This window comes from Tribolium castaneum, chromosome 9 (assembly GCF_031307605.1).
Source record: "Tribolium castaneum strain GA2 chromosome 9, icTriCast1.1, whole genome shotgun sequence".
Taxonomy (NCBI): domain Eukaryota; kingdom Metazoa; phylum Arthropoda; class Insecta; order Coleoptera; family Tenebrionidae; genus Tribolium; species Tribolium castaneum.
The window spans coordinates 5,565,061-5,582,608 of record NC_087402.1 but is presented as its reverse complement, the minus strand read 5'-3'; the positions used below and the strand labels follow the sequence as shown (position 1 = coordinate 5,582,608).

The 17,548-nt window shown below is 36.3% G+C and overlaps 1 protein-coding gene and 1 long non-coding RNA gene across 4 annotated transcripts in view; both read right to left on the bottom strand.

Annotated features, from left to right (window-relative positions):
• Positions 1 to 17,548, bottom strand: part of LOC100142174 (connectin) — a 110,220-nt gene that overhangs the window by 42,553 nt on the left and 50,119 nt on the right. For 2 of the 3 annotated variants that reach the window (XM_008193971.3, XM_008193972.3), the window contains exon 2: positions 161 to 508. In XM_008193971.3, the coding sequence (XP_008192193.1) occupies positions 161 to 497 (337 nt within the window). In that variant the 5' untranslated portion in view covers positions 498 to 508. Of the gene's footprint in view, positions 1 to 160; positions 509 to 7,132; positions 7,226 to 17,548 lie in introns of those variants that run through there. The other variant, XM_015979505.2, reaches the window with a different exon arrangement.
• Positions 2,635 to 3,056, bottom strand: LOC135267139 (uncharacterized). The gene is made up of 2 exons (XR_010335457.1): positions 2,925 to 3,056; positions 2,635 to 2,871 (listed from the first exon to the last, which is right to left on the bottom strand). It is a non-coding gene; the product is annotated as an uncharacterized LOC135267139 (long non-coding RNA).

Below are 17,548 nucleotides of genomic sequence, written 5' to 3'. Positions count from 1 at the left end.
CAAAAAAGCGTTACGTTGGCGCAAATTCTAATTGTTTAAAAGACTCAATTTTATTTTTCGATTTGAAATTAAATTGCAAATATCGCTAAAAATAAAAAAATTGTTTTCATTGTACTAGTCTTTGCCGTCCCCTTTTCCTTGGGACAAAAAAGCCACGCACCTTTGGTGGGTACGAAGGTGAATTGTCCTTGCGGCCTGACGAGGAACTTCAGCTGGGTGATGTGCGGCTGAGTCGCAAACAGGGACCATATGCTGTGATCTTTGGAGACTCCGGTGAACACCCAGCACTCGGCGCTCGTCGTGTTGACAGGGGGCGACCCTCCCACACAAACGCAATGCAAAGCGGCCGCGTTTCCTTCCATTGTGCAAAGATTTGCATCTCTTTGAGACTTCACCTTTTCCCTCTTCCGCTCCTTTTTTTTCCAACTGGTCGACGTCGCACCCATGCACACTGACGTCGCAATTAGCAATAATATCAGACGTTGGGAACATCTCATGGTGACGACACCTGAAACCCAACAGACACTGTTTTACGACACAGTCGCGTCACGTCTATTGTGCAGACTGGGGCTTTAATTAATTTCATTTTACAGCCGAAAGTGAGCATCGAGAAACACGGGGAATTTACTTTTAAATAAAAGTACAATCGTAAACAACGGCTTTTATTTGGAACTAAGTGAAACGCTGTTGGGAAACGAATGCTAATAATAATTTTTACTTCTTTCGCGCGCCCACAATGGCGCGCCGCGACGAGAAATATCGCTGGGTTTTTTATTCACAAGTGCTTTGTTCACGGGGAAATTCAAAAGATAGCGCTAATAAACTCATTTGAAATTTGTGTTTACTTATTATACGTAGGAGAACCAATTAGGCTGCTTTTATTGAAATCAGAGATGCATCAAGTGATGGAATTCCGCATCTTCCATGCCATAAATGCGGAAGTAGCTCCAAAACTAAATCGAATCCAGATATTTCCACTTGGTGGGCACATGCGCTACTAAACTCGACTTCCTACCAGTCTCTCAAACAGGATTGAATTAATTCGATAAAACATTATTCCATATGTATTAATAAGAAAACGAACCATACGGTTTTATTTACTGACGTCCGTTTGATCAAAGTGTGGCCTCCTGCTCCACTAAAATTCATTTGGATTAATTACTTGTCGCAGTTAATTAAGCCCACCATCATTGCCAGTCGGCCACATGTGGAATATTGTGGTTACGTGTCTTACATATTTCATCTAGATTCTAGTTCAAGAACGCTGATTGAGCCCTTTTTTGAAACTGTTCAGTTAGTTAGTTGACACCCAAGAACAAAACCGCGAAAATCCCATTTAAAAACAAACTAACCCAGTGTTTGCAAACAAGTTCCTGTTTGTACACGGCATAAAAAACCCATTTTGTGCACTTCAGCAGCGGATAATTCTGTTGATACACAGCCGATGTATCAAGTAGATTACCACAATTTTTTCACCGCCTGACTTGGAATAAATCTGCTTTTGTTGAAAGACATCGTTTGGGTTCATTAGGAGTCGAGTCATTTGTGTAATTTACAGAAGAACAATTATAAACAGTTGTGGGTTCTCGTGTCTCAATATGAATATTTCAGGAATAATTAGCTTAATTAAAGACGGGTCATCAGTAGCAGACGAAATGGACAAAGCGGTAATTATCAGAAAAAGTATTCCGTAAATGGAACAGTATCGATCGAGTTAATATGCAAATGCTGATTTATGAATGAAGTTACGGTGTGTTTAGGAAAAGTCGGTGTGTAATTTGAAAGAAGTTTTGCATTTCCGGGAGTCTCATTGACTGAAAATTGCGTAAAATATTCATATTAATGAGCATGCTGGAACATGGTTGATGTTCCCCGCCCTTTGGTAGAATCTTTATTACCAGCGCTACAAGCTATATTCATTTCCTTCAATGTAAACAGTGTAATGTTTTAAATTCACAAGAGTCTGTAATTTCCTAGATATAATGATATTTAGCTTATTTAACTGCCACCGTGCACGGGAAATGCGTGACATATGGCATTTTTACATGAACAAACAATATTAGCGCATACATTAGAAATTTCCCCGTTTCCGAACCGATTTCTTGCTTTAATCATCAGATTTCTTACCTGGAGTGCGCCATATTTTACACTCTCGACCCACACGGGATTAATTCATCTTTCCGATGGCTTTGCAAACTTTTCCAATGCGTGGAGCAGGAACTAATTACGCATGCATTTGCTCTATGTCTGGTGTTAGAACTTCTCTTTGTGCGAAAATTGCACCTATCTCTGCTAATTATTTACACACTTTGAAGCGGCATCAAAGCGCGACTTTACTTAGCTTTTTTATTCAAAATTAGAGCGGACGTTGGCCGAATGGTGGTCACGTTTACGAGCCGCTTAAATCCGAACTTTACATCACCTTATCGGCGAGTCCTGTGGCCCTTGGATTATTGCAGAAATCCGCTTTGAACTGCAGTTGTGTTAAGTAGAGTTAAGTCGATCTTGCGAACTTTTGTTTGACGTGATCAAACTTGTCTCATGACAAGGATGATAAGTTGCAGTTTTTGTGGGTGGTGGTTAAATTTGGCAGACGGCAGGAGGAAGGAATTTGTTTCAATTAGTTTAGACATCTCATTATAACGAGGTGTTTATTGAATCAGCGACTACATTTGAAATGATATTTTTTTCGTTAATTTTACGTTTACGGTTGCCATTTTTTGCACTAAAACTAAGCTTTTACCTTTTCGCCTTGTCACGCGGTTTTTCCACGATACTTTTATGAGAGAATTAAAGCTTTAAAAGTAAACGAATTACCGGGTTTATGGAGTACAGGTTGGAGATCGCTATTTGGAGAGCTTTCGTGCTTTTCTGTAATGAATTATATCAACAAATAATTAAGAAAGTGATTCGCTTTTCTTTACTCTATCATTATTTTGAAACTCCCCAGTCACGCTTAAAACATTTACTTTATAGAGATTCTTATTCGACTAATATACTACACTTTCTTTTAAGAAATAAGAAAATGATGAAATATTTTAAGACTTTGATTTATCGCAACCTGGCCTGTAGTTAGACTGAAACAACTGCTTTATTGTTTATTAAGCAATTGCATGTTCTCCCACTTTGGATGTGGATTAAGCATAATAGAAGATAATAATCAAACACGATGACATTTATTTTTTGTTGCGCGACATCTGATTATTAATCAATGGAAATTTATATTTTCTAGAACGAAATAAACAATATTTTTTCTCTGTTGCTTTCCTGTGTAAATAATCAAGGAAATGCCCGGCATTCTTTACCTTATAATTTTATAAAATATTTTTTAATTCTGAAAAAATATATTGCCGGAATTTTTTGCCGCTTTGCAATGTTTAATTAATTAAATTTCCTTCAAAATGTGTACTCGCACTAATTTCCTTTGTTTCTTGTAAAAACACACTTAGAAGATTTACGTTATCCTGCCCTTTGCTTTAATTGTCTTGGGGGTATTTCAAACAGCGCGTTTAATTTTTCGTCGATTTGTGGTAGTGCAAGCAGACCTTATCTAAATTAGTTCGTGTTATCGAGTTTCTCTTGTAAGTTTTACACCCGAATTTGATTTTTGATAGCATCTCTGGAAACTACTAAATCCCTTTTAAGTCGGTTCCAAATCAGTTATAAAGTCGAATTCTGAGCACGAAAAATCAAACTAAACGATTATGTTTCTGTTTAAGACTATCTAAAATCCAGAAACGCGCAGATATAACAGTAAACGTTTCCCAAGTAAACAAAAATGGGTGCGATAGACGAGTTTTAGTGGTAATTAAAGTTTAGTTTTTAATTAAAGTCGTTATGCTGGAAATTTTGTAATAATAATAAAAAAATCTATTAATCTCAGCTAGCGTGCAAGTCGTGAAGTATGTTTTAATATGGGTTTAAGTCGGTAGTAAGAATTCTGGAATTAAAATTTAGACGATGTCGGGGGATTATGAAAGATTTGAGAAAATGAGAGGAAAAACTAGAAAGGACGGCCGGAGTCGAATTACTTTAGGCCAACAATAAATAAGGCAAACGAGACGAACCGTGCATATATAGAAAGAAGGAGATAATGGAAGCGGAGCGAAAAAACATGCTAAGACTCGGAATTTTTTCTAATAAAGCTCGTCTATTTTTTTCACTTATAAATTTTTGATTCGCGAATCTAAATAGAAAAGCTTTGTCATGTAAGCAAACAACGTTATTTTGATAGGAAAGGCAGAGAAAAAGACGACTTTTGATGTGGAGTATGTTGTAATAAGTATCCTAAAAGCTCCATTAGATAATGTTAAGCTCTCAGGTTCATATTTTAGTTGCTTTGTGTCTATTAACTTGACGTCACGATCAGTAAGTACAAAGCTTTTGTTGTCGCTAATGAAAAAGATTAATTGTTGAAAGTTGGTAAAAAATAATTCTATCCATATTGCGGCTTCTTTGTTCCATTCTATAGACGAAAAGCTTCGCCAAAATGCATATTTTACTCTCTGGGGGAGTTTCAATATGAAACCTCCGGCTACTTTTTTCATGAAATAAATGGTAGGGTAAACGAATTCCGGGAAAAAGTTTTATGTGTTTTATTCGTCTTCTTTTATCACATTGTTATCGGTGTTTTATATTCGAATGGTCAGTTGAGTGAAATCGAGCGGAAAACAATAATCGACTCGTTTCCCCACAATATTCGAGCGTTAGGCCGGACTCTATATTATTAAAAAGCAGTTAAGAAGAATTCAATACGCGACGAACGTATGAAACCTAATTCCCAATGACACGGAATATGATTGATGCCACCGCTTAAGAAAATGAATATGTATTTGTCAGATCCAACCCGATCAATAATGCTAATGAGGCCGGCCGGCGTCTGCAGTCCATAAAACGTCCCCGGAACAAATCCCAAAACAATTTCTTCCCGTGATTAATATCTGATTAATTCCGGGCCTCGTCAGCTGTCCAAGTTGGAGCATCGCAAACAAGCTGCATATGACTCCGGATTTCCAATCAGTTAACAAGCATAATCTTATTAAAGTTCATTTTTGTATTCCATTTGAACCCTTGCAAATTGGCTTTATAGCTGTTTCGCATAATCAGATTATTCGCGAGTAGACGTTTCGAGAAACGACTTTTCGTTTAATAATCACCAGGAAGGATGTAGCTAATTAAGTCGAAACCGCTTATCCATATTTTATCCCATTTCACATCCTAATCCAATCTGTTGCAATAATTGCAAACAATTCTCGAAAGAATTTGCAAGTAGCGAAAACGACTGAGAATGCACAGGTGTTGGAACAAGGTGAACAAGGGAAGACATAAAACTCCGAGATAAGGTTCACAGGGAGAGAAAACTTTCGCGCAGCTGGTCGAACTATTTTTCTCTCAAATGGGCCGATTTAATGAATTCTAATCAAAACGAACATTTGCTTTATTAAAAATTTAGAATCGGGTTATTTTGCACTGATTGATCTAAAATTATGTAAATAAACCGGCTTGATAGCACGTGTTGAAACTAATTTTCAATTATAATGAAAAAGCGGAGTCATGAACTTAGCTTGCAAAAAATTATGCAGTAGGAAATGAGCAGTGGAGAATGAAAAACTTGTAATTTATTCATTCAGGGTAAGACAATTACACACTATAGTCTGCGTGACGTGCCTTACTTTAAACTTTTTCACTTCTTTGCATAATAAATAATAAATTATGCAGTTAAGTCGTGACGCCGCTGTGAGTAGCTAACTCCTTGGTTAAAATAACAGGCGGGATAAGTTAAATGAGATGTATTACAAAAACGAGAAATGAAATATAAAACTGTTTTTAAACGGTTTTATTTGATCAAAGTGGCACTTTGTTAGTCCAATGAACATAATTTAAGCGACTCGTTAATATTTCAGTAGCTTTCAGGAGTCACATAACGCAATTAATTGATTACTTATTTTGAAAAATACAAGTTTCGAAGTTTAAGTGGAAAATTCAACTCGCTGAAGCGAAACTAATGTCACTTTTATTCTGTTACGTGAGAACTCCCAGATGCACAACTTTGTATCGAAATATTCAATTAATGATGAATAAGTGGAAAATACTTGGAAAGTATCAAAATTATTTCTGAATTAAGTAAACGAGGAGAAAGATTCCTAATAACTTCTCATTTTTAATGTCTTCGTGAATTAAAAGCTCATTTTTAATTAATTACCCCCTTATTAGCCTGTGTACCTTTTAAGAGGTATTGGTGTTAATTGACTCTCGTACTGCGTAGTCAGAAATTTTATCTCCAAGTTGGAAGCATCCGATAAACAGTTGGGGAATAAAGAACAAGAAGTAAAGCGATTACATCGACTCGAGCACGCAATTATTTTGTCAGTTCAGCGTTATTTTTCTTGATGAATAAATTTGTCTTTGCGCATTTACTGAAAGAGCAAATAACTCGGGGCTAATAAAAGTCTTCATAGACGAAATCGATGCCAGCACGGGCGATCGATTAAAAATTTGTAGAATTCTTCGATGTACGTCAAATGAGAGTTTGGTATGTGGGTGGTTCAGGAATGATAAAACAGTATCTGGACAATAAGGGGATAGAAGAGATTGATGAAATTCCGGAAGAGCCGAAATTTAATGCCAAAGAAATTCATTACCGTTTTAATCAGTAATTTCCCTGTTTACGACGTAAAATCGGCGAGTTTTCAAGTGCGCCAACATCATCGAAAATAAAGGACGGGAAACGTGTGTGATGATCTTGACATCGGAAACTGTTTGCGAGTTGGCAACTCCAGAAAATCTTATTTCATGCCCGGAAGGAGTGTATGTTTTATTCGATCGTATTTGTCCAAAAACAGTTCAGGGCTCCGATTTAAATCATCCACTTACCGCCTGATTAAATTACGTTTTTTGACAAAATCCAGACACTGCGATTTATATTTTGTGTTCTTTATGATTTGCCAGCGCCATTAGTCAAAGACAATTCCGGAACAAATTCCGGCCATAATTATTATTGCGGCGAAATTCAGATAAATCTCCTAAAGCACGACACAGACCCGATAAATTGCTCCACCTCGCGAATTTTTGGCAGGGGTTATGCTCGTCGGATGAATATATAATTGGAAAAATTTGCGAAAGCAATTGTTACCTTATTTAGATGCGTCACAAGTGATGAAAGGTGGGAAACTGGGCCGAGAAATAATGGCGATATAAACGCGCCTGGTGTAAATATTTTCCGCCGAGTAACAACTAGAAATAAATTTTATTTCTCTTAAATAATATTAGAAGCTTCGTCACTGACTGGCTCTAATTTTAAAGTTAAATGGTGGAGCGGAATTGCGTAGTGACAGTTTTCGACATCATAGAGACACTAACAAATTATTACAAACTGAAACGGAAGTTTATTGTTCAACTAAATTTACATTTACGGAATTAAATTGAAAGTTTGTTGCAACCAATCTGTGAAACTCAAGAACTAATGGAAATTAATATTGGGAGTAGTGAGTTTGAAACCATATGGAGAATTGATTGGAAACCAAATGAAAGGCTCTGGTGTTAGTTTACTAATAAGGACTAGTAGCTGCAATTCAAGTTTTTAATTCCATTAAGGCCGCTCTTCATCCTCACTTAAATATCCGCTTTTTTAAATTACAGTTAATTAGCAATAAAATCGATTGGCTCCATGAATTGTCAGAGAGACTTCCAACCCAAATCAGTTTCTATTTTTGATACCGACTTGAAATATCACAATATTTGGAGCAAATTGCAAAACTCTAATTGGTTATTGATCGATTTTTTACATTTTTCTCATTCTCAAATCGTTATACTTTTGATTACTTTTGAACTTTACGCACATCTGTAATTATTTTAATTGATGTTGCACCTAAGGGTATACAATTAGCGCGTTTGATCCCAATCTGTAACACGGAACACCCCAAATATATTAAATTAAAAAGGTGCGGTGAAATACCACTTCGGGATAATAAAAAATGTTCACACGCCGCGTATTGTAAACATTGAAAATTATTATTTACTGTCAAGTAATTATTGTTGTTCATATAGCGCGGTAATAAATTTTATGATTTGCATTTTGTTCCGCATTAAATCTTCCATGCTTTCTGAAAAATCAGATACCAAAATAAACTGCACAGCATTGATTAAATAGTAAACGAGGCATTATTCGACTATAAAGTTTTATAACCACCTATTACAGCGACGTAAAAACCATTTTTCGATTTGAATGAAAGAATGTTGGGAAATTTTCAACGGGATGGTAAATTGCGCACTTAAATAATAACTTAATTATTGCTTCACCTTGTCCTTTTAATAAGCATTAGAGATACAAGAACAACACTCATTTAAATTCCCTGTGTAAAATAAACATATTTCATATCTTCAGTGCAATCTCGAGTGTTTTTATTAAAAATTTACACAATGAAGGGGTGCTTTATTTCCAACCCCATCTAGACATAGACGTAAAAATAATATGTAATTGGTAGTCTAATGACCTAATCCCGGAACCAAGCCAGTCAATTTCCATACTTTGATCAATTTTTCTGCTTAGCATTGTCTCGGACTGAAATATCGAGTCTAGGTGGGGAAATCAATTTGTTCGGCGATGACCTCGGGCTAGATAATATTGCTTTTACCAATAATGCACTACATTACAACACCGGTTTGCAATGTCCAAAAAATTCGGGAACGAATCGTCACTTCAACATTCGATAAACAGACGGAACAGACAGTGTTTAATATTTCCGATGGGTATTATATGTATTTAATTAATCAATGGACTAATAATGATAATGAAAGCTGGAACAATAACGAGAAAATAACATTGTAATTTTGCATAATGGGGCAGTTTTGTTGACTCATTATTTCAAGTTGTTGTGTTACCAACGGAAACGAAATTCTGAAAAATATAATGCAAAGAGCGGAATCGCACAAAACAGAAATTATTTGCTATAGGGAATCCGATTATAATTTATATTTGTTCCGATGCATCATATATTTTTGTCTTTGTGTTATTATTAAAATTAGTGTTATTAAATTTAGCGTTCATATAATATGCATATTCCATTTGTTGTTTTGTTCCACAAATAATTCATATTAAAGTTGTAGTATTACACATTGAAAATGCGCAACATAATCACTGCATGAGCCTTTGTGCTATTTCATTTTTCCAATATGTCTTTTATTAATTAAAAAGCAATAATAAACATTACAAAACAAATAATGATATGTTTGTTTTGTTGACGTGTAATGAGGTCAATACAAAGATGTTTGTATTTAATGAGAACCTCGACAACATGTAAGTCTTCGAAAAATTTTGCCTCGGCCGGGCTCCCGTCAGATTTAACGATGCCTGTTCTTGCAGAGATAAAAAGGAGCTAAAATTAACTCTTCGGATTTAATAATTTTCATCTCTTGTGACCTAGAAATGTAACAAAGATTGATTACACGTCTATTAATTGCAAATTGCTCTGCAGCTGCTCGATTTTTGACTTATCAGGCCGTGATAACGGCGGAATAAAGATCACAGATATTAGTTTGCATAGTGGAGTAATGTTTCCAGAAGGACATTAATCTTAATAATGCTGGAGTTTCGCAATTAATTGATTGCTCGAATTCGCATTAGTCAACTTATCAGAAACAATCGCGGCCAACAAGTCCGCTCAATATTTCATTAAGTCGCCAGAGTGTCAGTTTTAAAAATTGATGCAATAATGCGAAGGTTTTAGTGTCGCATTTTCGATAAAAGGTCGAGACATCAGCATACTAAACAGTGGAGACATATGCGCCTTTATTAAATAATTTATGGGGTAGCACCGAGGGTGGCTAATGGATAGGGGAAACTACAAGTACTCAGCAGGGTTTTATCAAATTCAAATAATCTCGTTCTTAATGATCGGCATTACGGGTGACAGGAAAATCCTCAAGGGTCTTCAGTCCAACAGTGCGCAAAAATATCCCATACGGCCCCTAAAACGACTCAATTACCTATTTTCCGATACGTCGAACAAGAAATTACAATGATTTAATGCACGATTCTTGGCCACGTCACCGGAAAATTAATTATAGCAACACAATACCAAAGTTGCGGAAATTTCGGGAAAATAGAAGAATTTTAATTAAAAATAGTCGGTTCACGGTTACGTGCCACTGTAATTAGGGAAAACAACAGTCTATTTCCAGCAAAGTTGCAAAGCAATTACTTTTTTTGTGTTACACTTTTCAAAAATTAGGTGTACGTAAGTGCACTCTTTGGGGACAAAGACACAAGAGACCTGCTAGTTATTTCTCAAGATCTGATGGCCCCAGTGGAGATTTGTAACAATATAAACGTCACACAACTGCACTGCCGTATTAGGTAATAAATCCCCTCATTTTACGCTCTTAACCATTTCTTTTATGTTTCTATCTTGTTCCTTTACACCGTTGCGTGAAGTTGCCAAATCGTAAAACACAAGGTATATTACCAGATCGTACGAATATTAAATAATTTAGGATCATAATGGCGTTGCTGACAAGTCGTAAATAGAGAAGCACTTTTGCATTTGTCATGCCTTTCGCTGTCAGAAGCCGGGCAATTGTGGATTTAAAAGTCAATTTATTTTATTAATGTTTGGTCCATGGTTAGTCCAAAAAACTGGCACAAGTCTCACATTTTTAAAGTGTCTGCGTTTCATGGAAGCGTACGGCGTCGTAGGAATTTCAATCTACGAAATAATTAAAATATTCTGTTATTATTGGATTCGCTCTTCCCTTTTTAAAAAACATTTCGTGTTCAAAAGAAAAAGTTGAATAGGAATTTCGGTAGTGCCTAAGAAACATCCGAGTGTGTTTTAAAATTACACCAAAAAGCCATTAGTATTTTCACTTGCGTGTGATCGAAGACAATCAGGTCGGGTTTAAAAATTGATCGAATTAATTGCGAGAGAAGCTAAACTCTGCCCAACTGACACTCTTAATCCGACTATTTGGCCATTAGGTGCAATCTAACAAGTCAGTCTTTCGTAGGTCGATTAACCCCGATTAAAGTTAAACTAACCTCAGGAATGATGCTCTTTTAATCGGAGTTTTTAGCGGAAAAAAGTTTATCCCGCGCGACATGTGTTGCATATGGAAGTCGCTGGTTCTTTCGGTTTGTTAAGCCGAGTTTAAATTTGGTTATCTTCGATGAGGTGTTGTAGAGCCCTAATTGTGAAAACCCCTCAAGCTAAGGCGTGCAGCGGTTTGAAGACACGTACGTCGGATTTCCCCGCCGCAAGATAACGTTTCCACACACGGAAAATTCAATATTTATTAGTCCCTAGTCCTCGCACGACCCCAACTTTGATATTTCATAGCAATAAATTCAAAAGAAAGCATCAACGCAGGGCCCCGGTGACAAATATTTTCCAGGGTCTATATGTTAATAATGCGGCCGTATGTGCACATTGCAACGCAGACGGAATAACAAGTAATGCAGCTCGGGATCCTTGGGGCGCAATGAGTGCCACTTTTACGCACATTTTACTGCCGTGCATCTCACAATCATGCGACTTAAACGGCAACAAGGAATTGAATACGAAATTAGAAAAGGGGAGAAGTCGTTTTTGTTGAGAATACAAAAAACAATGTTTGCTCTCCAATCACTCGACGAATATCAAAGAATCTCGATTTTCAGGTTTATCGGGTTATGACAGGACGGGAAAATCCGACGGTTTTAAAATGTTTCCCAAAGAATTCGAAACCCTTTGAGGTGGACGGTTTGAGCGAGGCATGCATGATTTTATCATTGGTTGGTCGGACTTTTCTAGAAAACTTGCCTGTTTTTCCAGTTTTGCATCAACACTGTTTATTCAAATAAAAAAAAGTCCAGTAAATGAACGCTAAAGAAGGGCTTATACAGGGTTTTCCGACTAAAGCCCACATTAAAAGTATTGTCAGTTCTAATAATGATAGTCATCCAAAAATTTGTATACACCCATAATCTCTTAGGTCCTGCCCAATGAAAATATTTTCAAGATGGTGACACTTCCAAATATGCCGGAAGTCGCTATCAACTTCCGTATTTTCAACGGAAAACTATATTGTTTATGCGTTTTTTGATTACTAGAGTTATTTAAAGGTAGTTTTTATAAGTTAAATTTAGCCGTTTACGAAATATTTAGGTTTTTTTTATGTGCATTTTCCTGTTCAATAATCGATAACTCTGCCATTTTTTAAAATTTTGAAATATTTTTTAGCTTATTTGAAAGAGGAAGCCTAGATCTTTCCTTTAATGTTTTCGAATTTGTAAAAAAGAATAACCCCAAATATTTAAAGTTAAGTTTTCAGAACTTTAAGCACCCATAACTCATTTTTTTTAAACGCAATGCCACAAGTTTAATTTCAGTAAATCGTAGAGAATTACTACAAGTTACAACTACTTTTTGTTGGAATTGAGAAATTCATTGGCCATAGGCCTTTTCTCATAGGTTGCCATGGAGATAAGAGAAAAAATGTAGGAAATTAAAACTTTTTAAACCAAGTTCAAAAAAACTAGGAGAATAACCGATTTTTCAAAATCCAAAAATTTTCAAAAAATCTTAAATATCTCAAAAACGGTTAAACTTAGGTATACAGAAAGCTGACAAAAACTTTCTTAAAATAATTCAACTAATCCAAAAACGCAGTGAAAAATATAGCTTTCCATTTAAAATAAAAAAATTGATAGCGATTTTCGGTATAACCGGAAGTGCCGCCATCCTAAAAATATTTTAGTTGAACAAAACTCAACGGATTATGGCAACATACCAACTTTCAAATAAATATCTCTATTAGAACTTTCAATATTTCTAATGTGGGGATTATATGAAACAGGCTGTAAAATGCATAATTTTTGACTTCAGACATCCCTATTTTTGGATTAGGCAGAACCTAAATTCACGTTTCTACAAGGTGTCTTTCAATGTACGTTCAAAATCTTCGAGCTCTCATTAACTAACTAAGCGTGCAATTTTGGTGGATGCGCCGGGCTAGGCGTTCACTTAAATTATTGATTTCAAATTAATTAATTAACGTACTAATTAAAATTAAATTTGTTTGGTACAAACACAATACTGGAGTCTATTTCTGGTCATGTATTCTTCAACGTGTTCGTTGACTGTGCTAAAAATAAAACTGTCCAAACAGATAAATAATTGTCGGATTATGCGCCAACAAACGCACTAGACAATGTCGTAAATAACAATAGAATTTGAGCACAATAACTGCAATTAGAAGCAGTGCCTTTAAATTGCCCGTAGAACGCTGCAGATTTAAACCGAAATAAATTTCCCCGTTGGCTTTAAAAAATCGGAGATAAGAAATTTATTCAGATTATTGTTTGCGGGCGTATAATTCATTTGGACATCGGGCCCAGCCCAGCCAACAAAAAACACAATAAGAGCCTAGCAAAATTAGATAGAACAGCGAGATTGCGGTTGATGTTAACCTTAAAACAAATTTCTCTCGGCTTTTGTTAGCTTATTACGCACATTGCGAATTAAACTGGAGCAAAAGGTGAGGAGCTGCGAAATTCGGCGGAAATTCAATTCGTCACGCTTCATTTTGTAATTTGATTGTTGCAAATGAAAAAGAACGGCGGTAATTTGCTCGTAACCGGCCAAATATTTAACATTGCGTGTACGTACATATAATTTGAGGGGCTGGTGAGAGTTTCAGCGAAAACAAACGATGCTCGAGTTAAATTTTTGCAGCTTCTCGGGGGAATTAATGATCATATCCGATATTTACCCAGACCTGTGGGCAACAGGCCGCTGGGGTCGCTCATGTAAATAGCCATTTCTCAATTACATATTCAGTGCAGGTCACATGTGCCCGCCTCTAATTGAATTAGTTATAAGAGAAAAGAAGCAAACTGATAAATTAGACAAAGGCGACCGGTGGCGACTATTTGCTTTAAAGCCAACGCCGGGGCCGTTTCTAACGAATGTGAGTGAATCCATTAAGTTATTGTTTATGTAGTGGCACCTGTTTACTTTTCCCGTATTGATTTTCCACATTATTCTCAAAACGGTTAGTTTATTTCTAATTAGCGTGCTAATGAGAACTTTAATTACTATCGTGAAATGCGCGCTCCATTCGTCGTAAAATCACTGAAACCGACAGAGCTAAGTTTGTTCGTTTGTGAAAATCGTGACGCAATTCGGTCTTTTTAACAGTAAATGGCGTGGAGCGGAAATTCTCAGCTGCAATGACTTCATAAGAGAATTAGCAAATTCGCTCCACTCGCGGTTTTTCCCAAAAATGCAAATTCGGTGTCCAAGTCGCAAGTGGATAAACTACTAGAGCATCATCTGCACGGTTTTTCAGCTACGAGCTTATTATTTAAAGCTTAGTGTTGTTTTGGTGGATGTGGAAACGTTGAATGGTGGCAACACAACTCCTTTTTATTACTCTCCGGTGAAAAACACAGCAAACACGACCGCAAATTGTAATCATTGCTTATGAAGAGTGCGTCGGATGTTGGAATATTCAACGTTCATGCCTCGTAAATAAACAACGAGTCGTTTAGATCGTCGAAAAATTCAAATGTAAATGGTCCTCACCTCTTTCAGATTACATTGTAAACAGAAATTGCATTACAAAGTAAAATTCGCACTGCAGCAATTAAGAGCAGCGTTTCCTCCAAAACTATAAAACAAAAACTAGCCTCGATGCATTTTTGCATAATGTTAACCCACGCTGTAAGTTCACACTCGTTAATAATCCCTCTAATGCTCTCCATAAAACTCCCATTAATTATGATCGGCCCTGAACGAAACTAATTAAATCGGGTTTAAGTGCAAATGGTGTTTTGTTATAATTAGTCGGCGGAAACCTCAATTAGCAAACTGATTTTTTACAAGTGATTTAAAAACCTCCAATTTACACGAATCATAATCTGGGTTAATTTCGTGGTTTAATCAAATTGAGTGGAAGCGAACTCCACTAATTCCATAGTTGACAAAATGGAGCCATTTGACAAATTAGCTTTTCATACAAAGAATAATGCGGTCTTGTCGACACTATATTATAATGCGAGTTTTTCAGCCACTCGCTGAAAAAAGACATTCACAATATGGCGAAAACTGTCTTTGCTTTTTAAAGGTAGATATCCATCATAACTTTCACTACATTTTTCTCTCCTTCACTCCACTCATATCTCGTCCTTAGCCAAAAAAGTGTAATCACGAGCAGGAATATTGTGACATTCTTGCCATCTAATTTTATGAAGATAAAACTCGCAAGATGATTGCTTTTTGTCACGGAATTTCGAAAATAATGAAGATAAAACAATCATAAATTACATCAGGACTTACAACTTGTTGCACCAACTTTTAAAAAAAATTCACGGTTCGGTTACACCAAAACACAGTCTTGACATTTTGACGGTATTTTCAAAACAAAAGCCAATGAAATTAAAATGTATATATTTAAATTTTGTTGCACGCTCGGAAAAACAATATCTTTCCCCCCCAAAAATAAAGCGGGAGAGCATTTTAACGCTATGCAGAATTGCCGTATAACATAACCGATCGATATTTCATATTTTACACGTGAGAGACTGATATTGAAAATTATTGTTTGTGGTGAGATTACGTCCATCATTTTTCTAATGCACCGTGACACAATGAAAATCTCAAACTTCCAGTGCATTACGCGGAACGTGATATAAGCCGGTGAAAAACCGAAATGGGTTTTAAAATTTTCAGTGCAACAATAGAGAAGTTGCCTTGTACAAAGAAAACGGCAGGATGAACTGCAAACAGTGCTAAAGTAGACGAAATACGGGTGATACATCACTTTCAGCTGTGCAAAAATTAATACTTTTCGGCGTCGGGCTGAAAAGCCCGGGAACAAGTTTGAGTGTCCTTTAAAAATCGATATGAAATCAAATGTTTGCTCGGAGTTCCGAAGACTTGGACCACTTCCATTACCGCGTTCGACACAACTCCACAATAACAAGCAAAATTCGGATTTCTTTTATGCAGAATACTGCGGAAAAGTGGGAAACTAACTGCACAGGCTGACAGGTAATGTGAAAGCTCTTAATAATAATAAATCCACTTTGTAATGCACTTCATCGCGAGTCATTACAATGAAAATGGAAAATTGAGATTTTATCGTTACGCAGTACGAGTACTTACTTATTGCAGGTATTACACTTTTTTAAATCCGCCGATTATATTATTCCGAAGTTGCTTTATACAAGTTTTACACGGAAACATGATGTATGACAAAGTAAGTTTAGACATGCCACATTTTAAGACCATATTTCGTCAGAAAAATCGTCCGAGTGCGATTGGCAAAACTTTCTGATCGATGTGGAAATATCCCTAAATGTTAGATTTACTTTCTCCCTTATTTAAAATAAGTAGCTCTCCTGCCACAACGATCGATATTCCCTCTTTTTTACATTACCATAAATTGCGGTTTATGTTCATATTTTGCGGCCGCAGCCGCGTAATTGTCTGCGTTTGCCACATAAAAAAATTATATTATTTTCGCAAAAACCGGCGAATATTTGCATTTAAATTCATTGATACTGAAGCTCGCCCAAACAAAAATAAAAACTTTGTGTACATTACTCCTCCAATAATGCCGCCCGTATTAACTCCTGTAAAACTTCCACAAAGCTCTGCAATTCCCCGAATTTGTTTCTTCGTGTGACAGTTGATAATGAGTATTGAACTAAAGTTAAAACTTATCGCACCTGTATGTAGGTCACGTGCTTAATGCTCCACTTTGATCTAAAACACGGCAACGCTGTAAATTGTTATTTGGCAAATACACCAAAGCCAAGGAAATCCTGTTGCTGTCAACGCTGATCTAATTTGTGCCTATATCTGCATACTCGTTGGCGAACTTTAGGAGCTTGCGAGGATTTAAGGCGGGAAATTTTTCAGCAAACATTGAAAATTGCGTTTGAATAAACTTTTAACCGCCTAATTGTTTGCTAAACTGAGATTTAGTGCACTTCCTTCACCGAACCGGTCAATGGAGCATTTGGGACATGTTCCATGAAACAGGGCCGTTAAGTTATAAAACCGAAGTAGCTTTTAGCAAAAGCATCTTTGTTGCTGAGGAGTTGGCACGAGTATAAATCACTCTCTAAAGCACAAAAATGTAAAAACAATTCATCACGATCGAACACGAACGTCCTTTCAGCCGATCGATTTTATGCATGTTTACATCTGGTCGCAACAAACCGTTTTGTGGAACATTAAGAGACAATTGTTTGTCTATGACTGGTTTCAATGCACTAATAGACTTTATTATACCATTGAAACGGCAAGGCTTTGAGATGGTATTACGGCAAAAAAGAGCAAATACAATGCGGAAAGTCAATACTTATTTATGATCTCTTCAATGCTCGGCTGAATATGCAAAAAGACATCAACCCACTGAAAGGACGTAAAATAAGACTGACGCTAACTGAACGGCTTTACGTTCAATTTCCTCCCATGCTCCTCGGACAAACTATTTTGCTTTTAGCTAAATTATAGAATGGTCTTGCCCGGTCTTCAGCGCAAATAAAAATATCTTTGACTGA